This window comes from Cherax quadricarinatus, chromosome 47, assembly GCF_038502225.1.
Source record: "Cherax quadricarinatus isolate ZL_2023a chromosome 47, ASM3850222v1, whole genome shotgun sequence".
Classification (NCBI taxonomy): Eukaryota; Metazoa; Arthropoda; class Malacostraca; order Decapoda; family Parastacidae; genus Cherax; species Cherax quadricarinatus.
The window spans coordinates 19,344,735-19,369,916 of NC_091338.1; the positions used below are offsets into that span (position 1 = coordinate 19,344,735).

At 44.8% G+C, this 25,182-nt stretch overlaps 1 protein-coding gene across 3 annotated transcripts in view; it reads left to right on the plus strand.

The window, feature by feature from the left end:
• The window catches only part of LOC128696502 (progestin and adipoQ receptor family member 4), a 330,923-nt gene that overhangs the window by 244,050 nt on the left and 61,691 nt on the right, over positions 1-25,182 (plus strand). Inside the window, exon 4 of one of the 3 annotated variants that reach the window (XM_053787773.2) lies at positions 13,982-14,302. The exons of the other annotated variants lie outside the window; for them this stretch is intronic. Coding sequence (XP_053643748.2) covers positions 13,982-14,287 — 306 coding nt within the window. The 3' untranslated portion in view covers positions 14,288-14,302. Of the gene's footprint in view, positions 1-13,981; positions 14,303-25,182 lie in introns of those variants that run through there. 3 annotated transcript variants of the gene reach the window in all.

Consider the following 25,182-nt stretch of genomic DNA (forward strand, 5'->3'; position numbering starts at 1 on the left):
ACGTTGCATTTGGGATTTTTGTAATGCTGTCAACAGTAGCCCAAGTATTTTGCGTCTCGATGGATGACTTGAGTTCAGCAGTTGTTTGAGAAGTCAGAATCTTGTCAAGTTTTTTAAGGAATACTGATTTCCTTGCCCTGAGGGCAGGAGATGATGTGACAGTAAATCCTTGAGCAGTAAGAGTTGTGGTGGCTTCTGTAGTGAGTAACTTCTCTGCTTCAGCATCATCGTGACACAACAATGAATGCTTCTTTCAGTGACAATATGGTGTTGAATTTGACTTGCAGTGCTCCCTGAACAACAGTTGAATCATCAACGGTACCATTTGTTGGTTTGATCTTTACACGATTTGCGTAGCTCATCGTGTAAGTCAAGGCAAAGACGACGCTGGTAAAGGTTCCCCTCCCCAACGGGGATCGTAGGGAGACAGAGTAAGTAAGGAGAGCTGCTATGACCTGCCTGGGCGAGAGTCAAGAGCAGAATCTTTGTCGTATTTTCGAATTTGTCTATTTTCTTTCCGGATGTATCTAATTTTCGTAAATGTACTAATTTCTTGCAGTGAAATCCCAGAGACTATCAAGTGAGGATAAGTTTTTCTGTACGTACTTGTAAGACCCAGGATGCTGTGTCGTCTGGTTGTATTGCCATCATCTTGCCCGCATAATGGTATACAGTACCCACAAGTTGATGAGTAAGACACATGTGCAACAACTTGGTATCATAAACATGTGCAACACCTTGGTATCATAAACATGTGCAACACCTTGGTATCATAAACATTCCCACGTGTTACGCACGTGTCTTATTCATCAGTACACTACTGAACTGTAATTTTCTTGACCTCTGTTTCTGATATTTTAATGATTTTTGTTTCAGTCAACAATTTGTAGTTTCTATGCACAAGAGTGAAGGTGTTAACACTGCAACTATGCACAAGAGTGAAGGTGTTAACACTGCAACTATGCACAAGAGTGAAGGTGTTAACACTGCAACTATGCACAAGAGTGAAGGTGTTAACACTGCAGCTATGCACATGAGTGAAGGTGTTAACACTGCAGCTATGCACAAGAGTGAAGATGTTAACACTGCAACTATGCACAAGAGTGAAGGTGTTAACACTGCAACTATGCACAAGAGTGAAGGTGTTAACACTGCAACTATGCACAAGAGTGAAGGTGTTAACACTGCAACTATGCACAAGAGTGAAGGTGTTAACACTGCAACTATGCACAAGAGTGAAGGTGTTAACACTGCAACTATGCACAAGAGTGAAGGTGTTAACACTGCAACTATGCACAAGAGTGAAGGTGTTAACACTGCAACTATGCACAAGAGTGAAGGTGTTAACACTGCAACTATGCACAAGAGTGAAGGTGTTAACACCAACTTCATGTTCACACCTTCCCACAATTTCTTCTCTAAGTTGGTGGTTTTTACCATTTTCTTAATTCTTTTAATTTTGTCTTCTCGTTCTCGGGTTTTTAACAAACTTGAAATAAAGATTTCCATTTTTTTCTACATCTTCACCTTTGTATTGTTTTCTGGCTAGTAGGAATAGTTATGTGAACTCAGTGTCTGTACTGGGTGTCGAATCTCGGTTCCAGGCCTTGCTTCTTTAAGTTTCGTTAACCAGCATTAATGACTTTGGCCACTTGGGCCTTGTCATACCTACTCTTAAAACTATGTACTGTATAGTGTTTCACTAACTGTGTATGGTGTTTACTGGCACCACTTTCACAGTCAGCTTCCCAACTACCGTGAAACTGCAAAAAGCACTTTCTAATATCACTGCTATATGTTTTTAGCTTCCATCTATGTCCCTTTGTGCTCATATCTTACATTTCACATCTGTTCGTCGCCATCCTATGAATTCCTCTTGAGTACTTGTATGACATAATCATATCTTCCACAGCTCTCTTTTCTAGTGTCGCCATTTTAAGTTACTTTTGTGTCCCCGCATACTGAGCCTTTTCAAGCGTATTCCAGAATGGATATATGTCGTGCCGAATAGGTAAAACTTGCGATTTTTTCCTTAAAAAACAACGCTCTTCTTACCGAATAAGACAAGCGAAAATTTATGTATGCTATATTTTCGCAGAAATCATTCTGAACCTAACGAAAACAATAATTTCATTGTGTTTGTTTATTATTAAATTATTGTAAACTTATCTAAAATATATTTAGTTGGATTAGGCTAAATTAAATTGCTATAATATGGTTAGGTAAGTTTTCTAAGGTTCTTTTTGAACAAAATTTTAAATTTTTACATTAACATAAATGAAAAAAATCTTTAAACGTATAAGAGGAAATTTTAGAAAGGACTTAATTGTAAAAGAGCTCTTGCTAATTGACCAATTTTACCTATTCGGAACGACATGCATATATAATTTTTATCAATGTAATATTTAGTAGTCATACCTCTGAGTGAGATGTGTGGCAGTGCTCTGTTGTGAAGTGTATAACATGGTCAGTATGTTGGCGAAATTGATATCTAATGATAGAACTGAATACTGTGAGTGTTTAGGAATAGACCGTAAGGTAGCGTATCAGTGCCAGGTATGTGTCGTGTGTGTCGTGTGTGTCGTGTGTGTCGTGTGTGTCGTGTGTGTCGTGTGTGTCGTGTGTGTCGTGTGTGTCGTGTGTGTCGTGTGTGTGTGTGTGTCGTGTGTGTCGTGTGTCGTGTGTGTGTGTGTGTGTCGTGTGTGGTGTCGTGTGTGTGGTGTGTCGTGTGTGTGTCGTGTGTCGTGTGTGTGTGTCGTGTGTGTGTCAGTCAGTGTCTGTCACGAGGATTAAGGTGTCATAAGGATGCAGGAAGACCTGTGACATTTCCATAACTGGCTTCCACTACTCTTCTGACCTAAGACTAGGCTTCCATGTTGACTACTGATTCACTACACTGTTGGTGTTAGGGAGGGAAGATGACTAGAGTTGCTAGGTCATTGTGGGAAAACCCACCCCTCACAGTAATTTGCATTGGTAATGTTGCCATGATGTACGAAAATACAGGTTTGAAGTGATCTGGGTGAATGTCTCAATGTCTGCCATGTTGATCGTTTGTGTATTAATGAAAATGTGTTAAATATGCAAGAGTCGTGTAAAAAGATAATGGTTACACAAAACAATTATAATGTAAATAAGAAATGGTCATAAAAATGCCAGTAAATTACAGAAGACAAAGCAAAAAAAAAAAGTATAGGGTATACAATAAAAGAAGCAAACAATAGAACAGTTGACACATAAACCAACGCACAACTCTGGTCAGAGCGGAGCATCACCTATTGAGAACTCTTAATATGTAATATAAAATTCTGTCCAGGCCAAAACGTGCAAATTAATCTGAAATAAACAAACCTATAAAAATGGGTATGCGAGAATGGAGGCGATGGTGCCACAAAACTTAACCCACAATACGGAATCTATTTTTTTTTTCTATTTTAAAGGCCAGAAAACAGAGGGAGACAGTAAGGACAGTACCACGCTCTTCAATACAGAATATAAAATTTCATCTTACGTCAAAAACTTAAGGAGAGTCAAAAATATACGGCAGTGAACCCTGGCTCTTCCAGCTGAGCAGCACACCACTGAACTGGCACTCAACTGACACCGTAGTCGTGAAGAAACTGACTTTCTTCACGACTACGGTGCTCTGCACCGTAATCGGTGATAAAGCCACTAGATGGCGAAACATCTACAGTAAAGATACCCAGATGTTACACATGTATCTAATTTTTATGTTGTCGGTATTATATACCACTCGTGTACTATGATGGTTCCGATTTACATAAACGACTTACCGTGAAAAAAAATAAAGAACTACCTGAGCATGTTTGAGACCGCACAAAGATGCGGTGCCGGTGTTGCAAAAACATGGATATGGTGAGCAAGTGAAAGACTAACCATGGAATATAATGTGGAAAAAGTTATGAAATAAAAATAAGAGGCGAGAGAAAACAGAGTACATGCAGAACATAGAATATGTGAAAATTTATAACCATCAGGCAGACAAGGCGACTTAGGAATCATTATTAAGAAAAAAATAACTGGAATACTAAACAAATCGTAAGAAACTATTATTGTAAAGCAAAAACTAACATACCCTCTGCCCCCATCACCTCATCGCAAACCCCACCCCCACAGCAACCCCCTCTACCCCCATCACCTCATCGCAAACCCCACCCCCACAGCAACCCCCTCTGCCCCCATCACCTCATCGCAAACCCCACCCCCACAGCAACCCCCTCTGCTCCCACCCCCTTCATCGCAAACCCCACCCCCACAGCAACCCCCTCTGCTCCCACCCACCTCATCACAAACCCCACCCCCACAGCATCCCCCTCTGCTCCCACCCACCTCATCACAAACCCCACCCCCACAGCAACCCCCTCTGCTCCCACCCACCTCATCACAAACCCCACCCCCACAGCAACCCCCTCTGCTCCCACCCACCTCATCACAAACCCCACCCCCACAGCAACCCCCTCTGCTCCCACCCCCCTCATCACAAACCCCACCCCCACAGCAACCCCCTCTGCTCCCACCCCCTCATCACAAACCCCACCCCCACAGCAACCCCCTCTGCTCCCAACCCCCTCATCACTAACCCCACCCTCACAGCAACCCCCTCTGCTCCCACCCCCATCACAAACCCCACCCCCACAGCAACCCCCTCTGCTCCCACCCCCTTCATCACAAACCCCACCCCCACAGCAACCCCCTCTGCTCCCACCCCCTTCATCACAAACCCCACCCCCACAGCAACCCCCTCTGCTCCCACCCCCTTCATCACAAACCCCACCCCCACAGCAACCCACTCTGCTCCCACCCACCTCATCACAAACCCCACCCCCACAGCAACCCCCTCTGCTCCCACCCACATCACAAACCCCACCACCACAGCAACCCCCTCTGCCCCCACCCCCTTCATCACAAACCCCACCCCCACAGCAACCCCCTCTTCTCCCACCCACCTCATCACAAACCCCACCCCCACAGCAACCCCCTCTGCTCCCACCCACCTCATCACAAACCCCACCCCCACAGCAACCCCCTCTGCTCCCACCCCCCTCATCACAAACCCCACCCCACAGCAACCCCCTCTGCTCCCACCCACCTCATCACAAACCCCACCCCCACAGCAAACCCCTCTGCCCTCACCCACCTCCTCACAAACCCCATCCCCACAGCAACCCCCTCTGCCCTCACCCACCTCCTCACAAACCCCATCCCCACAGCAACCCCCTCTGCCCTCACCCACCTCCTCACAAACCCCATCCCCACAGCAACCCCCCATTGGCCCCCGCCAGGGCTCCCGCTTCCCCAACAATGCCATTCTCCCCAGACCACAGTTTTAGAAAAGTTGAAGGTTTGGTATACGAACGCGGATGGAATAACGAATAAATGTGAGGAGTTGCACGAAAGAATCAAGAAGACATCACAGCACTCACAGAAACAAAACTCACTGGGACGATAACAGACACAATCTTACCACCCGGATATTAGATCCTGAGGAAAGATAGAAGGAGAATAGGAGGAGGAAGTTGCACTGCTCATTAAAAGCCGATGGGGATTTGAGGAAATGGAAGGAATGGACGAGATTGGAGCAAGGGACAGAAAGGTACATTTCAGTCTGGGGGACATAAGAGAGTCATTGCAGTGATGTATAAACCGCCACTGAACTGCAGGAGACCAAGAGTGGAATATGAAGAGAGCAACAGAGCTGAGGTGGCCAGAAGAGCTCACTCGAGTAGAGCAAAGTTACTGATTATGGGCGACTTCAACCACAGGGAAGTTGATTGGGAAAACCTGGAGCCACACGGGGGTCCCGAAACATGGAGAGCCAAGATGGTGGATGTGGTACTGGAAAACATGCATCAACATGTTAGGGACACTACCAGAGGGAGAGGGAAGGATAAACCAGCAAGACTGGACCTCGTGTTCACCCTGAGTAGCTTGGTTTACCCGAAGGTGTAGGGAGGCAAAAACTAAGTGCAATAGAGAATGGAAAAAGTACAGAAGGCAAAGGACCCAGAGATTAGTAGAAGAGCCAGAAACGAGTATGCACAGATAAGGAGGGAGACCCAGCAATAGTACGAAAACAACGTAGCATCGATAGTCAAGTCTGACCCAAAGCTGTTGTATAGCACATCAGGAGGAAGACAAGAGTCAAGGACTGGGTAATCAGGCTGAGGAAGGAAGGTGGGGAGCTCGCAAGAAACGACCAAGAAGTATGTTAGGAGCTCAACACGAGATTTAAGAAAGTATTTGCAGTGGAGACAGGAAGTATTTACAGTGGAGACAGAAAGGACTCTGGGAAGACAGAACAGAGGGGTGCACCAACAAGGGACATACGAACAAGCGTTGGATGAAATACACACAACCGAGGAGGAGGTGAAGAAGCTGCTAAGTGACCTTAAGAACTTAAGAAAGGAAGAACACTGCAGCAGGTCTGTTGGCCCATACTAGGCAGGTACTTCACAATCCGTTCCACTAACAGAATATTTGCCCACCTCAATTTCAGTGCTACCCAAGTAATAAGCTTTGATAATTCTATTTACTCACGTGCAAGTCCCACTCAAATCCAACCCCTATCACTCGTGTATTTATCCTTGATATTTCAAAGGTGGTGGGACCGGACATCTCTCCGTGGGTCCTTAGAGAGGGAGCAGAGACAGTGTGTGTGCCACTAACCACAATTTGCAACACATCCCTTAAAACCTGGCAACTACCTGAGGTATGGAAGACGGGAAATGTAGTCCCCGTTTTTAAGAAAGGAGACAGAAACGAGGCAGTAAACTATAGACCAGTGTCACTGACGTGTATAGAATGCAAAGTCAATGAGAAGATCATCAGGAGAGTGGTGGAGCACCTGGAGCGGAACAAGATTATAAATGCCAACCAGCCCGTATTCATGGAAGGCAAATCCTGTGTCACAAACCTACTGAGTTTTATGACAAGGTAACAGAAGTAAGACACGAGAAAGAGGGGTTTGTTGATTGCATTTTCTTGGACTGCAAGAAGGCCTTCGACACAGTTCCTCACAAGAGATTAGTGCAGAAGCTAGAGGATCAGGCACGTATAACAGGAAGGGTACTGCAAAATATCAGGGAATACCTGACAGGGAGGCAACAACGAGTTATGGACGGGATGAGGTATGACATTGGGCACCTGTGACGAGCGGGATCCCACAGGGGTCAGTCCTAGGACCAGTGCTATTATTGGTATATGTGAATGACATGATAGAAGGGATAGACTTATAAGTGTCCCTGTTCGCAGACGATATGAAGTTAATGAGGAGAATTAAATCAGATGAGGATCAGGCAGGACTACAAAGAGACCTGGACAGGCTGGACGCTTGGTCCAGCAACTAGCTACTTGAATTTAACCCTGCCAAATGCAAAGTCATGAAGATCGAGGAAGGGCAAAGAAGACCGCAGGTAGAATATAGGCTAGGTGGCCAAAGACAGCAAGCCTCACTCAAGGAGAAAGATCTTGGGGTGAGTATAATACCGAGCACGTCTCCTGGAGCACGCATCAACCAGATAACTGCTGCAGCATCTGGGCGCCTGGCAAACCTGAGAATAGCTTTCCGATACCTCAGTAAGGAATCGTTCAGGACTCTGTACTCCGTGTACGTCAGGCCCATACTAGAGTATGCAGCACCAGTTTGGAACCCACACCTGGTCAAGCACGTAAAGAAATTGGAGAAAGTGCAAAGGTTTGCAACAAGGTTAGTTCTAGAGCTAAGGGAAATCGGCCTGCCGACACTGGAGGGCAGGAGGGTTAGGGGAGACATGATAACGACATACAAAATACTGCGAGGAATAGATAAGGTGGACAGAGACAGGATGTTCCAGAGATGAGACACAGAAACAAGGGGTCACAATTGGAAGTTGAAGATTCAGATGAGTCAAAGGGATGCTAGGAAGTATTTCTTCAGTCATAGAGTTGTCAGGAAGTGGAATAATCTGGCAAGTGATGTGGTGGAGGCAGGAACCATACATAGTTTTAAGACGAGGTATGATAAAACTCATGGAGCATGGAGAGAGTGGACCTAGTAGCAGTCAGTGAAAAGGCGGGGCCAGGAGCTGAGTCTCGACCCCTGCAACCACAAATAGGTGAGGGTACACATACACACACACACACAGATGGAAATTCGAGAAAATGGAAGGCATAGATGAGACGGGAGAAAGAGACTACATAGTAGGTACACTTCAGTCTGGGGAACACAAAGTGGTCATTGCAGTGATGTATAATCCACCACAGAACTGCAGGAGGCCAAGAGAGGAATATGAAGAGAGCAACAGAGCAATGGTGGACACACTTGCTGAGGTGGCAAGAAGAGCTCACTCCAGCAGAGCAAAGTTGCTGGTTACGGGGGATTTCAACCACAGGGAGATTGACTGGGAAAACTTGGAGCCACATGGGGGTCCCGAAACATGGAGAACCAGGATGTTTGACTTGGTGCTGGAAAACCTCATGCATCAACATGTTAAGGACACTACCAGAGTGAGAGGGGAGGATGAACCAGCAAGATTGGACCTTGTGTTCACCCTGGGCAGTTCAGACATTGAGGACATCAAGAATGAGAGTCCCCTAGGAGCTAGCGACCACGTGGTTCTGTGCTTTGAATACATAGTAGAGCTGCAAGTGGAGAGAATAACAGGAGTTGAATGGGAAAAGCCTGACTATAAAAGAGGGGACTACATAGGGTTGAAGAACTTCCTGCGGGAGGTCCAGTGGGGCAGAGAACTGGCAGGAAAACCAGTAAATGAAATGATGGAATATGTAACAACAAAATGCAAGGATGCAGTGGAAAGGTTTATTCCCAAGGGCAACAGTAACAACAGGAAGACCAGAATGAGCCCCTGGTTTACCCGACGGTGTAAGGAGGCAAAAACAAAGTGCAGTAGAGAATGGAAAAAGTACAGAAGGCAGAGAACACACGAAAATAGGGAGATCAGTCGCAGAGCCAGGAATGAGTATGCACAGGTAAGGAGGGAGGCCCAGCGACATAATGAAAATGACATAGCATCGAGAATCAAGACTGACCCGAAACTGTTGTATAGCCACATCAGGAGGAAGACAACAGTCAAAGACCAGGTGATCAGATTAAGGACAGAAGGTGGAGAACTCACAAGAAATGATCAGGAGGTATGTGAGGAGCTGAACAGGAGATTTAAGGAAGTTTTTACAGTAGAGACAGGAAGGGCTGTGGGAAGACAGCACAGAAGGGAACATCAAGAGGGAATATACCAACAAGTGTTGGATGACATACGAACAACCGAGGAGGAGGTGAAGAAGCTCCTAAGTGACCTTGACACCTCAAAGGCGATGGGACCGGACATCTCCCCATGGGTCCTTAGAGAAGGAGCAGAGATGCTGTGCGTGCCTCTAACCACAATCTTCAACACATCCCTTGAAACTGGGCAACTACCTGAGAAATGGAAGACAGCTAATGTAGTCCCCATATTTAAGAAAGGAAACAGAAACGAGGTGCTAAACTACAGACCTGTCTCTCTGACATGTATTGTGTGCAAAGTCATGGAGAAGATTATCAGGAGGAGAGTGGTCGAACACCTGGAAAGGAACAAGATTATAAATGAAAACCAGCATGGGTTCATGGAAGGCAAATCGTGTATCACAAACCTCCTGGAGTTTTATGACAAGGTAACAGAAGTAAGACACGAGAGAGAGGGGTGGGTAGATTGCGTTTTCCTAGACTGCAGGAAGGCCTTTGACACAGTTTCCCACAAGAGATTAGTGCAGAAGCTGGAGGATCAGGCGCATGTAACAGGGAAGGCACTGCAATGGATCAGGGAATACCTGACAGGGAGGCAGCAACGAGTCATGGTACGTGAAGAGGTATCACAGTGGGCGCCTGTGACGAGCGGGGTCCCACAGGGGTCAGTTCTAGGACCAGCGCTATTTTTGATATATGTGAACGACATGATGGAAGGAATAGACTCTGAAGTGTCCCTGTTCGCAGATGATGTGAAGTTGATGAGAAGAATTAAATCGGATGAGGATGAGGCAGGACTGCAAAGAGACCTGGACAGGCTGGACATGTGGTCCAGTAACTGGCTTCTCGAATTCAATCCAGCCAAATGCAAAGTCATGAAGATTGGGGAGGGGCAAAGAAGACCGCAGACAGATTATAGGCTAGGTGGACAAAGACTACAGACCTCACTCAGGGAGAAAGACCTTGGGGTGACCATAACACCGAGCACATCACCGGAGGCACACATCAACCAAATAACTGCTGCAGCATACGGGCGCCTGGCAAACCTGAGAATAGCGTTCCGATACCTTAATAAGGAATCGTTCAAGACACTGTACACTGTGTATGTTAGGCCCATACTGGAGTATGCAGCACCAGTCTGGAACCCACATCTGGTCAAGCACGTCAAGAAGTTAGAGAAAGTACAAAGGTTTGCAACAAGGCTAGTCCCAGAGCTCAGGGGAATGTCGTACGAGGAAAGGTTGAGGGAAATCGGACTGACGACATTGGAGGACAGAAGGGTCAGGGGAGACATGATAATGACATACAAGATACTGCGGGGAATAGATAAGGTGGACAGAGATAGGATGTTCCAGAGAGGGGACACAGGGACAAGGGGTCACAACTGGAAGCTGAAGACTCAGACGAGTCACAGGGACGTTAGGAAGCATTTCTTCAGTCATAGAGTTGTCAGGAAGTGGAATAGCCTAGCAAGTGAAGTAGTGGAGGCAGGAACCATACATAGTTTTAAGAAGAGGTGATACAGCTCAGGAAGCAGAGAGAGAGAGAGGACCTAGTAGCGATCAGTGAAGAGGCGGGGCCAGGAGCTGAGTCTCGACCCCTGCAACCACAATTGGGTGAGTACACACACACACACACACACACACACACACACACACACACACACACACACACACACACACACACACACACACACACACACACACACACACCAAATACTGCTTTAGATAATAAACAAGTGGTTAATATCGTAGTCTGAGGGAAAAAAAAGGGTTCCATTTTTCTGGGAGGGTAATATTTGCTAGAACACAATATACTGTAGTTGTGTTGCTGAACTTACTAACACGTAGTAATACTTATATAATCTCCTGTGCCTGGTGAGGAAAGGTTACAGAGCGTGAGAGAGAGAGAGAGAGAGAATAAATAAATGAATGATAGAAGAAGAGAATGAGAATTGTGGTAAAGACTAATTAGACTGATATTGTGTGTGTGTGTGTGTGTGTGTGTGTGTGTGTGTGTGTGTGTGTGTGTGTGTATAAACATTAGACAGCACAAAGTTTGCCAGTGGACAGTGCAATCCTTGTCAGTGGAAGTGTCCAGCTTGGTGCAGGGTGTTGCCAGTGTGATGTTAGTGTTGCAGGGTGGTGCCAGTGTGATGTTAGTGGTGTAGGGTGTTGCCAGTGTGATGTTAGTGTTGCAGGGTGGTGCCAGTGTGATGTTAGTGGTGTAGGGTGTTGCCAGTGTGATGTTAGTGTTGCAGGGTGGTGCCAGTGTGATAATGTTGCAGGGTGGTGCCAGTGTGATGTTAGTGGTGTAGGGTGTTGCCAGTGTGATGTTAGTGTTGCAGGGTGGTGCCAGTGTGATGTTAGTGGTGTAGGGTGTTGCCAGTGTGATGTTAGTGGTGTAGGGTGTTGCCAGTGTGATGTTAGTGTTGCAGGGTGGTGCCAGTGTGATGTTAATGTTGCAGGGTGGTGCCAGTGTGATGTTAATGTTGCAGGGTGGTGTCAGTGTGATAGTGGTGTAGGGTGGTGCCAGTGTGATGTTAGTGGTGTAGGGTGGTGCCAGTGTGATGTTAGTGGTGTAGGGTGGTGCCAGTGTGATGTTAGTGGTGTAGGGTGGTGCCAGTGTGATAGTGGTGTAGATTGGTGCCAGTGTGATGTTAGTGGTGTGGGGTGGTGCCAGTGTGATGTTAGTGGTGTAGGGTGGTGCCAGTGTGATGTTAGTGGTGTAGGGTGGTGCCAGTGTGATGTTAGTGGTGTAGGGTGGTGCCAGTGTGATGTTAGTGGTGTAGGGTGGTGCCAGTGTGATAGTGGTGTAGGGTGGTGCCAGTGTGATGTTAGTGGTGTAGGGTGGTGCCAGTGTGATGTTAGTGGTGTAGGGTGGTGCCAGTGTGATGTTAGTGGTGTAGGGTGGTGCCAGTGTGATGTTAGTGGTGTAGGGTGGTGCCAGTGTGATAGTGGTGTAGGGTGGTGCCAGTGTGATAGTGGTGTAGGGTGGTGCCAGTGTGATGTTAGTGGTGTAGGGTGGTGCCAGTGTGATGTTAGTGGTGTAGGGTGGTGCCAGTGTGATAGTGGTGTAGGGTGGTGCCAGTGTGATGTTAGTGGTGCAGGGCGGTGCCAGTGTGATGTTAGTGGTGTAGGGTGGTGACAGATGTTAGTGGTGCAGGGCGGTGCCAATGTGATGTTAGTGGTGTAGGGTGGTGCCAGTGTGATGTTAGTGGTGTAAGGTGGTGCCAGTGTGATGTGTAGGGTGGTGCCAGTGTGATGTTAGTGGTGTAGGGTGGTGCCAGTGTGATGTGTAGGGTGGTGCCAGTGTGATGTTAGTGGTGCAGGGCGGTGCCAGTGTGATAGTGGTGTAGGGTGGTGCCAGTGTGATAATGGTGCAGGGTGTTGCCAGTGTGATAGTGGTGCAGGGTGTTGCCAGTGTGATGTTAGTGGTGCAGGGTGGTGACAGATGTTAGTGGTGCAGGGCGGTGCCAGTGTGATGTTAGTGGTGTAGGGTGGTGACAGATGTTAGTGGTGTAGGGCGGTGCCAGTGTGATGTTAGTGGTACCGGGTTGTGACAGTGTGATGTTAGTGGGTAGGGTGGTGCCAGTGTGAGGGTAGTGGTGCAGGGTGGTGAGAGTGTGATGTTATTGATGTAGGGTGGTGATAGTGGTGTAGGGTGGTGACAGTGGTGTAACGTGGTGCCAGTGTGATAGGGGTGTAGGGTGATGCCAGTGTGATGTTACTGGTGTAGGGTGGTGCCAGTGTGATGCTACTGGTGTAGGGTGGTGCCAGTGTGATGGTAGTGGTGCAGGGTGGTGCCAGTGATGGTAGTGGTATAGGGTGGTGCCAGTGTAATATTAGTGGTGTAGGGTAGTGACAGTGGTGTAGTATTAGTGGTGTGGTGAGCGGTACAGTGGTGTGGTGACAGTGTGATGAGTGGCACAGTGGTGTGGTGATAGTGGTGTAATGACATTGGTGTAGTGACAGTGGTGTGGTGACTGGTGTGATGAGAGTGTAGTGTCGGTGGTGTAGTGACAATGGTGTGGTGAGTGGTGTGGTGACTGGTGTGGTGACAATGGTGATGAGAGCGTAGTGACGTTGTAGTGACGATGGTGGTGAGAGTGTACTGACGGTGGTGTATTGACAAAAGTGTGGTGACTATTGTGGTGACAGTGGTGTGGCGACTGGTGTGGCGACAGTGGCATGGTGACTGGTGTGGTGACAATGGTGTGTTTACAGTGGTGTAATGACTTTGGTGTAGTGACAGTGGTGTGGTAACAGTGGTGTAGTGACATTGTGTGAAAGTGTAATGACAGTGGTGTCAGTGGTGTAGTGACAATTGTGTGGTGACTGGTGTGGTGACAGTGTAGTGATGGTGTGGGGACAGTGGTTTAGTGACAATGATGTAGTGACAGTGGTGTAGTGACAGTGTGGTGACAATGGTGTGGTGACAGTGGTGTGGTTAGTGGTGTAGTGACAGCGGTGTGGTGACAGCGGTGTGGTGACAGTGGTATAGAGACATTGTAGTGATAGTGGTGTGGTTACAGTGGTGTGGTTACAGTGGTGTGGTTACAGTGGTGTGGTGACAGTGGTGTGGTGATAGTGGTGTGGTTACAGTGGTGTGGTTACAGTGGTGTGGTTACAGTGGTGTGGGTACAGTGGTGTGGTGACAGTGGTGTGGTGATAGTGGTGTGGTTACAGTGGTGTAGTGACAGTGTGGTGACAGTGGTGTGGTGACAGTGGTGTGGTGTTACAGGCACTCTCTGCGAGCTGTGCCATGGCCAGGCGTCTCTGCTTCTCACTGGCGGTGATCATGCAACTCTTTGTGCTCTACCTCAGGTCGACGCCCTTCGGGGGCGGAGACCCTCAAGCTGTCACTCACTATGTCATGCAGGCAAGTCACCGCCCACCTCGCCCCATCCCTCCCTTCCTCTGCATGACACTCCTGCATGTCACTGCCCTGAAGGCACTGCCCAGCCTACATTGCATTGCCCTCTGCATGACACTCCAGCAGGTCTTTGAAGCAAGTCACTGCTTAATTCGCCTTCCTTCCTCTGCATGACAATCCTGCATGATGGCTTCATTGAGTTCTATGCATGGTAGTGCTTTTACCGAATGTACTCTGAAGCTGCGCCTTAAAGGGCACTTAATTTCCGCCGTCTTCCAATAGCATGTTCATTTTTCCAGTATAATCTACCTTGCCCATAATTACTATCGCATCTGCTTTGTCTGTTTCGTAAGGTGAAGTCCAGGATCTTTCCTTAATTCATGGTATAACTTAACAAATGTTTGATAACAATTGTGTTGTAGAGGTGTGAGCAGCTCAGACCTCTACAACACAACACATTAAAGTTATACTATGAATTAAGTAAAGATCCTGGACTTCACCTTACGAAACAAACAAAGCAAATGCGATAGTAATTATGGCCAAGGTAGATTATAGTGGAAAAATAAACATGGTATTAGAAGACGGATGAACTTACGTGCCTGTTAACTCAAGTATGTTGAACTTAGAAACATTAGAGCGGTGTTCGTGCCACTTCTGACCAACGTGTGTCGTACTGGAAAATTAAAATAAATAATGCTAACACAAACTGAAAACTTAGCGAGCAGCTGGTGTTAGAGGTGTCGCTACTACCCTGCTGGTTGATGACACCCAGACACAGCTGGTGTGTGTGAGGTGTCGCTACTACCGTGCTGGTTGATGACACCCAGACACAGCTGGTGTGTTAGGTGTCGCTACTACCCTGCTGGTTGATGACACCCAGACACAGCTGGTGTGTGTGAGGTGTCGCTGCTACCCTGCTGGTTGATGACACCCAGACACAGCTGGTGTGTGTGTGAGGTGTCGCTACTACCCTGCTGGTTGATGACACCCAGACACAGCCACAGGCACAAGTTTGTGTTAGTTATTAAATTATCTCAGATGACGTGAGTGTTTTGATTCCCTGGGGTGGGTGGTGACCTTTTATCATCCCTCACACACTGGGGTGGTGAACTTTTATCATCTCTCACACACTGGGGTGGCGACCTTTTATCATCTCACACACTGGGGTGGTGACCTTTTATCCTCTCTCACACACTGGTGTGGCGACCTTTTATCATCTCTCACACGCTGGGGTGGTGACCTTTTATCTCTCACACACTGGGGTGGTGACCTTTTATCTCTCACACACTGGAGTGGTGACCTTTTATCATCTCTCACATACTTGGGTGGTTCCCTTTTATCATCCCTCACACATACACTGGAGTGGTGACCTTGTATCACCCCTCACACATACACTGGAGTGGTGACCTTGTATCACCCCTCACACGTACACTAGAGTGGTTCCCTTTTATCACCCCTCTCACACACTCTGGGGAGGTGAGCATGTCTCATCTCTCAGTACTCGCGCCCCTCCAAACGCCCCCACACACATGCCCCCACACGCCCCCCACACACACGCCCCCCCCACACGCCCCCCACCCCCCTCCCCCCCACACACGCCCCCACACACACGCTCCCCACACACACGCCCCCACACACACGCCCCCCACACGCCCCCCACACGCCCCCACCTCCCACACACACACATGCCCCCCACACGCCCCCACACACACATGCCCCCACACACGCCTTTGTCTCGTACAAGAAAAATAATAAATTAGAGAAGCATTCAGTAAAGGGAGGAGGTGGATAAAGGAGGCACAGTAGATGTAGTTCCCTGGGAGTGATGTTGGATGATTTGGAGACCTAACTGAGGGAGGAGACAGAAGGGAAGTTCAAGGTCCTTCTGGGAGAAACTATCATTATGCAATAAACCTAAAGGTTTCAAAATGGGTATATATATATATATATATATATATATATATATATATATATATATATATATATATATATATATATATATATATATATATATATATATATATATAATTATTAGGGATAATATGGCAGAAGAATGCGCCATAAAGATGAGAGAAGTGAAAGGGCCGAAGAAGACTACGGAGGAAAGGAGAGGAAAGATAGGGGCAGAAATAATGAATGAAGGGAAGGGAACAGTGAGGTCCAGAGATGACAGATGAAGAGTCGCTGGCAGAGATGCTCTCTGAAGACAGTGAGGCTTAGGAGGTGATAAGAGAGCGAATAAGTTGAAAACTGACATATCTAGAGAGAGAGGCAATGGTATATATAGAAAGTAAGATGATTCATGTACTCTGAGAAGCTGAAAGTGGCGCAGGAAGTAGAAGGTGGGAAGAAGAGAAACATGCGATTATAACAATCATGTGTATAGTAGAGAACAAGATAAGACAGATGCAAATTTTCAGAGGATGAGCTCTCCCATGGCAAGCATCGTCTGATCAAACTAACTGTCTGATCTTATATATCTCGGGACAGGATCCTGCCACAGAAAGTGTACCTGAAGTTCGCACGACACTAAAGTCGTATGTACCTGGATCAGGACAGGACAGGGGTGTATAGATGAGGAACAGGTTAAAACCAACTGGGCAAGGAGAAGAACAGCAAAGAAGGGGCTAAGAGGAGGGAGTACCCAGACTAGAGGAACTCCTCCAGATGCACCGCTCAGCCCCTCTCCCAGCTTCTATAACTCTCAGCCAGTCCCAACTCTACCAGCAACACTAACACCAATTCCAACCCTTCTCCACTCTTCCCACACCCTTTCCCCGTTTAGCCTATAACCTTATCCCTGATCGCCTCCTCCCAGTAGTGGTGTGCACACTAACCCCGGCCTTACCCTCCCCCCACCCCACTTTATTTGGATGAACATGTATAACGAGAAAACAACCACCAGCAGTGTATGATAAGGGAAAGTAAGCTCAGTGTGTGGTACACAAATGCATATAGATTATCAAGTAAGAGCTGGCGAGTCGAAAGGAAGAATAACCAACTGAATTATTAAACCATATTTTTGGCAAGATATGAAGTGATAAAGGAAAACACAGGAAACGGAAAGTGGAAGAGTAGGAATTTTCATCAGAAATCAGTGAAGTTTTGAAGAGATGAAAGGGATAAACAGACAAGAGGTGGACGACTTTATAGTGGGATTAATTATGAATAAACTGGGTAGCCCAGATTAATAGTTGCAGTGATATAAAATCCACCACCTAACAGGAGACCAAAAATTCTGGGAAAAGGCGCAGAGGCACTGTCTGATCCACTAGCTACGATCTACAAGTCGATGGATACAGGATAGTTGCCAGAGATTTGGAAGACAGCTAAAGTAATCCCTGTGTTTGAGGAAGGACGATCATGCCTGTCACAGCTGCTGAACCATTATGACAGAATTACGGAAGCGTTGGAAGACGACCAAAACGCAGATGGGATTTACATAGATTTTGCAAAGGCATTTGACAAGTGCGATCATGAAGTGATAACGCACAAAATGAGGGCCATGGGCATCACGGGGAGGGTAAGCAGATAAATTTTTGGGTTCTTAACACCGAGAACAGAAAAAGTAGTAGTGAACAGAGCAAGATCCAGGATCAGCGAGGTCAAAAGCTCAGTGCCCTAAGGCACTGTCCTGGCACCTCTGCTGTTTCTCATCCTCATAGCAGACATAGATAAAAACACCCGTCACACTTTTGTATCATCATTCACAGATGACACTAAAATAAGCATGAAAGTCACTACGGTAGAGGACACTGAAAAAATACAGAAAGACATAAGCATGGTTTTTCAGTGGGCAGTGGAGAATAACATGACGTTCAGTGGTGATAAGTTCCAGCTGATTAAGTATGGAAAGAATGAAGAACTCAAAAGGAACAATATATACAAAAGTCAAGAGGATCACCAAATAGAACGAAAGGAACACGTAAAAGACCTGGGAATAATTATGTCAGCTGACCTTTCTTTTAAAGACCATAACAAAACAAAGATCACAACAGCCAGAAAGATGTGCAAGAAAGGTATAAAATACCGACAATATGAAAGTTAAGACACATGTGCAACATCTGGATATCTTTATTGTAGTAGACGTTTCGCCATCCAGTGGCTTTATCAATACAGATTCTAGGACATAATAGGAAGACAGTAGAACTATATACAAAAGATGAGGTAATCAGTCCCTCGGCCTTGGAGTTAGTGTTCACAGCATCGTGGTGGAGGAGAGTCTGGAGCAAAGGCAAGAAGACTGGCGCTTTTTATAGGCACAACTTGTCAGACACTGCAACATCATGGAATCTTGGTTCAGAGGACATCTACAAGACCTTCTTCACGGCTGCTGCAACTAACCCATCTCTTTGGGAAGGACCTACTTCCACTGGGGAATCCCGCCTACCAGTAACTGCCCTCGTCTGCTGCCTGTCCCATTCACTGACGCCTATAAAAAGCGCCAGTCTTCTTGCCTTTGCTCCAGACTCTCCTCCACCACGATGCTGTGAACACTAACTCCAAGGCCGAGGGACTGATTACCTCATCTTTTGTATATAGTTCTACTGTCTTCCTATTATGTCCTAGAATCTGTATTGATAAAGCCACTGGATGGCGAAACGTCTACTACAATAAAGATATCCAGATGTTGCACATGTGTCTTAACTTTCAGCCAGAAAGATGACTGGGTGGGTATTGAGAACTTTCAAAACAAGGGAAATAATGCCAGTGGTGACACTCTTCAAATCACTAGATTTGAAATCACCAGATCCTCACTCTGGGTATTTTCTAGTCTGGTCAGGAAGTATTTCTTCAGTCTCAGAGTGGTCAGGTGACATGGTATCGATTAAGTTACATTATCTTAAAATAATTTTGTTTAAATGTCTTAGAATTTTTATTTACTAATTGTTTCTATATAAGTAGGCTCTTGTATACCTGGAGAGCGTTTCGAGGGTCAACGCCCCCGCGGCCCGGTCTGTGACCAGGCCTCATGGTGGATCAGGATCTGATCAACCAGGCTGTTACTGTTGGCCGCACGTAAACCGACGTACGAACCACAGCCCGACTGATCAGGTACTGACTCGAGATAAATACGCAAGGGAATAGAGATTTGAAAGTGTGTGAAGGTCGTCTTAAGGTCATGGGTGTGGAGCATATCACCAACATATCCCATGGAATACAGGCATGAACATCTGGGTCGAAACCACAACCATTGAAGAATGGAACCGAAAGATGTCAAATCCCTTCTTGAGCGAGTCTGGTATGGGCAGGGTAAAGCTTTGGACAGTAGGGTAAAAAGTGTTTTATCATCCTGCACAGGACACCAAGGGTGGCTAGGGTTATCCAGCAGGTGTAACTGGAAGAGATGTGCTGCTAACTGTGTATGTCCAACACACAGGCGCACCATAACAATATCAAGGAGGCAATTTCCATCATGTGCCCAGTGACAGGGTTCGTCAGAATCACGGAAGAATACCAGTTAATCAGATCCTAGGGCTGTTGTCGCGTCTGATAGTTGATAACAAGCCAGCCCTTCTACTGGGGTCCATTTATTTATATCCAACAGTAAGTTTTCCAGCCCCGGATGGGAATAAGCAATGTTTGCAACCTAATCAACATGGAAAGGGAGCCATTATATAATAACGAACCAGCCCGCCTTCAAAATGAAAAACCGTGGGAGTCTAAGTACGTTTTCTACCAGGACACAGTGACTGGCCTTATAATGGAAAAACAATGAACGAGGGAGGCTTGAGCCAATGAAAGTAACCATATATTAACTAAATCATTATTGCATTATTTATAAAGACGTGTAGAAACCCCCTTAGATTCTTGTAGCTTAGTTTTAGTTTAATATGTTTATTATGTTTAAACTAAAACTAAGCTACAAGAATCTAAGGGGGTTTCTACACGTCTTTATAAATAATGCAATAATGATTTAGTTAATATATGGTTACTTTTATTGGCTCATATAAAGCCGTGTAGAAACCCCCTTAGATTCTTGTAGCTTAACGAGATGAAATATTTTTTTTAAAAAGTCAGACATTCGTTTATTCTTAATGATTATTCTCAGCTATATTTCTGAAGATTTTAATAAGCATCATAATGATGTTTGTGATGAAAGTTGGTGTGGAGTTGCAACAACGTAAAAAACATGGAGTTTAAGAAAGAACCTCTTGGCAGCAGAATTAATGAGTCTACATAGCAGGAGATTTCTTGCATCTGGAATACAGGTCATAAACTCCCTCATAACTTGTATCAGGTGTCATCATACACTCAACTTAAATATGCCTAACTGCAACAGTTTTATAGCTTTGGTATGTTGGTTTTGCGCCTTTTATTAGCTTGCTGGAAGAGTATTTGATTTACTAATATTTGCTGTGAAAGCGTATTAACAACGCTGGCCATGGTATGCAAAGCAGTTTGTTCCTGTAGACAAATGGTATTTAGAGTGAATATGTTGGATTTCAGTTTCTTTTTTGTGTGTCAGTTTGACTTGAGCATGCAAGAAGCGTGTGGAGTGTGTTTTACCACGAGACATCAGGCTGTGGACGTCTTCGGCACCTCTGGTGGGTACTTGAGCGCGCGCGCGCGCGCACACACACACACACACACACACACACACACACACACACACACACACACACACACACACACACACACACCGACATCGATGTGGCTATTCAATTCTTAAGATAAGTAATGCCGCGGGAGAAGAGTAGCTAGCCATATTTGATGGCTGTTGGTCCAGATAGATACCTGTATATGGTAGTTACAAAAAGGTAGACTTATATTGGGGTGGTAGTGCTGGTAAAGTTTTCTTTGTTAGACAATCGCAGTGGACAAAGAGAAGAATGTATCGCTGTGTTTATTAAACTATTTCTTGTACTAGATACAAAGCCAGAAAGCAAAACTCATGCCTGTTGCACCAATTGAATTGTGCTCCTCCCATGACAGCTACTGACTAGTATCGGACAGGGATTAATGTACAGTATTTAATTTAATTGTATTATGAATATCATAAATGAAAATAGGCTAACTGTTTAATGTATTATTGTAAACATTTTCTGCCTAGACGTTGACTTTTTCAAAGAACATTTCATGTCGCAAAAACTGAATCAGTTTTTAAAATTCTGTGATTGAATTGGTATAGCCGATGTAAGGATACACTGGACTTCTGTCCTTCAGGTTGACGATGTGATCTACCATGCGGGGAGTGAGAATGTTCCTACTTTTTTTTTATCATACTTGGTTATGTTTGGACATGTGCTACCAAGAAAATGTTTAAAAACTGTAACAGTAAACTTTCAAATTCAACTAAAAAGGGTCATTAAATTAATATATCTAGCCAAGGCTGTTGCAGAGATGAAGGAAGATAACATTCTTCATCACTGTTTTCAACGTTCACTCGCTCGAAGATAGAAAAGTATGTTCTTAATTAATATTATTCACATTCATAATGGCAAGCAAAAACAAGCCCCATGAATCGTATAGATAACTGAATGATAGAGCATCAGGCAGAAGGACATTGGAGCTATCACTGGCGATGAGATGTTATCGGAAGATCATCTTAACGAGGCTGAAAGACACACATGTACTATATTACACTGTCCAACTTTAAAATAGCTCTTCGGTATATGATAAAAAAAATACAAAATTGTTATATGTAAAAATGGTATACTATGCGTTCCACAAATAAAAAATAAAAAGATAAACTAGAAAAAACCCAAGAGCTACAACGGACTCCCAGTTAAAAAAATTGAGTTGTGAAGAAAGATTTAAAGCATTATATATATTCTTTTTATAAGATAAGATAAAGAGGAGACTCAACTACATATAAGATAAAAGGATATGAAAGAATACACAAGGAGAATTTCTTAACTACAAGACTGTACACCATGAGCATAGCTCTGCTCCTGTAGCTACAAATACGTAATTATATATGCTGTAGGGAAATACTACCTTCCATACAGTATAATCAGGAAAAACCAATGCTACCCCACACTAGTAGGCTGCAAGCAGCAGTGTATTAGCGACTTCGTAGACTGGGCATATAGTACTCCATTATGAGTTGTTATAGACATTGTTATTTTCTTTTAACACCTCCCACTCTTTTTCACTATTTTCTTGTATTGTCTTACCTACTCAAACTCTTGCTCACACATTCACTCACATACATTAATGCTCACTAGTCAAAGTAGTTTGCATGAACCCATTCTGCGGAAAGACTGAAGCATGTTAGGCTTTGGACTGAACGGGCACATGCTGAGTGAAGGCTGCTGTACCAGATATCAGACTTTTGGCTTACTGACTTTCTGGGATGTGGCCTGGTGGGCCGTCAAGGTGATAAACTGCCTGTATAGGGTTTGGCCCTCTAAAAGAATTGTCATTATGAGACTACCTATACTCTGTATTATTACAGTCGTGAGGGAGCGCTAAACACGTTGAGTTCATACAGCACATAGGGAAATGAGTGGCAGTCAGGTTCGATCCAGTGAAGAATGGGCAAGGTTCAGTTCCTTTAAGAACCCCTTACCGGCTTCAAGGAACCTCCCTTGTGTATGTAGCTTGCAATGTGCTGTTATGTTAGGTAAGATTAGTCAAGAAACAACAAATACCTCCTAACGTGGGTGATAATCATATTATCCACCCTTGGAGTCTCGGGTCCTTCATCAGAGGCCTGTCACTAGCTTTCGGGTTCACCTCCTGAAAAACTAGATGTATTTCGGCCACTGCAATATCCAAGTAAGGTATCCCCGTATTTCATTATCCCAATCCCTCGTGACTCCGTGCACGCGATGGTACTAATACCAGTGCGCCGTAAGTTGATAATGCAGTTAAATGCTAGCATTGAAGATTTGAAAGGAATCAGAAGTGGCAATCGTAAGTCGTCATATGGAAGCTAATATCCAAATTTCTTCAATAAAATTTCAAAATTATGACATATTTGATCTAAATCTAATTCAAACCTTTCAAAGAGACCAATATTCTAAAATACACAATGACATTAAGTTTGAAGCCACTCAGAAGTTGTATTATCACATTATGAACATGGAGGCTTCGAGATAATCAGATGCGGCACAGAAATGATGCATAAGCAGTATTTCAATTTTTCCAATTTCTTCCAAAAAAGTGAATTAGGATCTACACAGACTTTCCTCTAAGACGGACCTGCTTTTAAGAAAGTTTTATGTAAGCCTAATGAGCATAACATACAAATATTTAAGAATGGGCACACACACATATAGGCACATAAAAGAACACTGCGTTGATTAACCTAGGATCATGGCGTGATAGCGCACAAAATGAGGATCATGGGCATTACTGGGAAGGTAGGCAGATGGATTTTCGGGTTTCTAACACAAAGAACACAAAAAGTAGTGAGTAGAGCAAGGTCCAGTATCGGGGAGGTCAAAAGCTCAGTGCCCCAAGGCACTGTCCTGGCACCTCTGCTGTTTCTCATCCTCATAGCAGACATAGATAAAAACACCCGTCACACTTTTGTATCATCATTTGCAGATGACACTAAAATAAGCATGAAAGTCGCTAAGGTAGAAGACACTGAAAAAGTACAAGAAGACATAAGCAGGGTTTTCCAGTGAGTAGTGGAGAAAAACATGACGTTCAGTGGTGATAAGTTCCAGCTGTTTAGGTATGGAAAGAATGAAGAACTCAAAAGGAACAATATATACAAAAGTCAAGAGGATCACCAAATAGAACGAAAGGAACACGTGAAAGACCTGGGAATAATTATGTCAGCTGACCTTTCTTTTAAAGACCATAACAAGACAAAGATCACAACAGCCAGAAAGATGACGGGGGTGGGTATTGAGAACTTTCAAAACAAGGGAAATAATGCCAGTGGTGGCACTCTTAAAATCACTAGTGCTCCCTCATTTAGAATATTGCTCAGTGCTGACGGCCCCGTTCAAAGCAGGAGAAATATCAGAGCAGGAACTAATACAGAAATTGCTTACGGCTCACATTGAGCCAGTAAAGCACCTAAATTATTGGGAACCCTTTCAAGTCTTGAACATGTACTCATTGGAGCGGAGGAGAGAAAGATACATGATAATATATACCTGGAAAGTACTCGAGGGCCTGGTCCCAAATCTGCATACTGCCATAACACCATACTGGAGTGAGAGATCAGAAACACAGCTGGAACAAATGTAGAAGCCTTCAAGAGGAAACTGGACGAGTATCTTCACCAGGTGCCAGATCAACCAGGCTGTGATGGATATGTGGGGCAGCAGGCCTCCAGCAGCAACAGCCTGGTTGACCAGGCAAGCACCAGACGAGCCTGGCCCATGGCCGGGCTCCGAGAGTAGTGAAACTCTCAAAAATCTTCAAAGCTAAAAGGTATATCAGAGGACTTATTTCTGATCAGAAGAGAGATTTTCCAATTATTTTACAGAAAATGAACTAGATTTGTGAAATTGACACATGATAAAAATACATCAGCAGAAAGTTTATAGCAGACCACACGATGTATTTTCTTGTTAATGCACAAATTCAACAAGATTTGTGCTTACATAGCCTAAATCCATGAAACAATTCATCTATTTCATACGATGCATCAACTATTGAAGATTGATGCTGTTCACAGTTATATTTCTATCAGAAGAAAGGACTAAACCCTGCGGAATAGGAGGCAAAAGTCCCTCACCAGCATCAAGGGAAAAATAATGTAGAAAAGTAAAATACTGTACTATTCTTCTCTTTGATTATAATAATTATACTATTTCGAGGCTAAAAGTGGCGAAATGGCCGATCAAAGAAACATTTCCCCAGTAATAACACGGTAACAAAAATATGGGAATTGTACATAGCGTACCCACGCATGCTAAATAACCCCATGAATATTGCCCAAAATACATTACACAAGCTTTGAAAATTTGAAGCCAATCGAGTAAGGCGTTCTCAAGTAATAAACGAAAATTTGTGAGAGGAAACGAAAATGTTGCTGTGAATGTTAGGAAAAAATTGGAGTTTCCCCTCGTTAAACTTAAACACCACATAAATCCCAGGATTATTTTAAACCCAAATTTCATCAAATTGACAAGTAAAATTTGGCAAATTGGCACCCA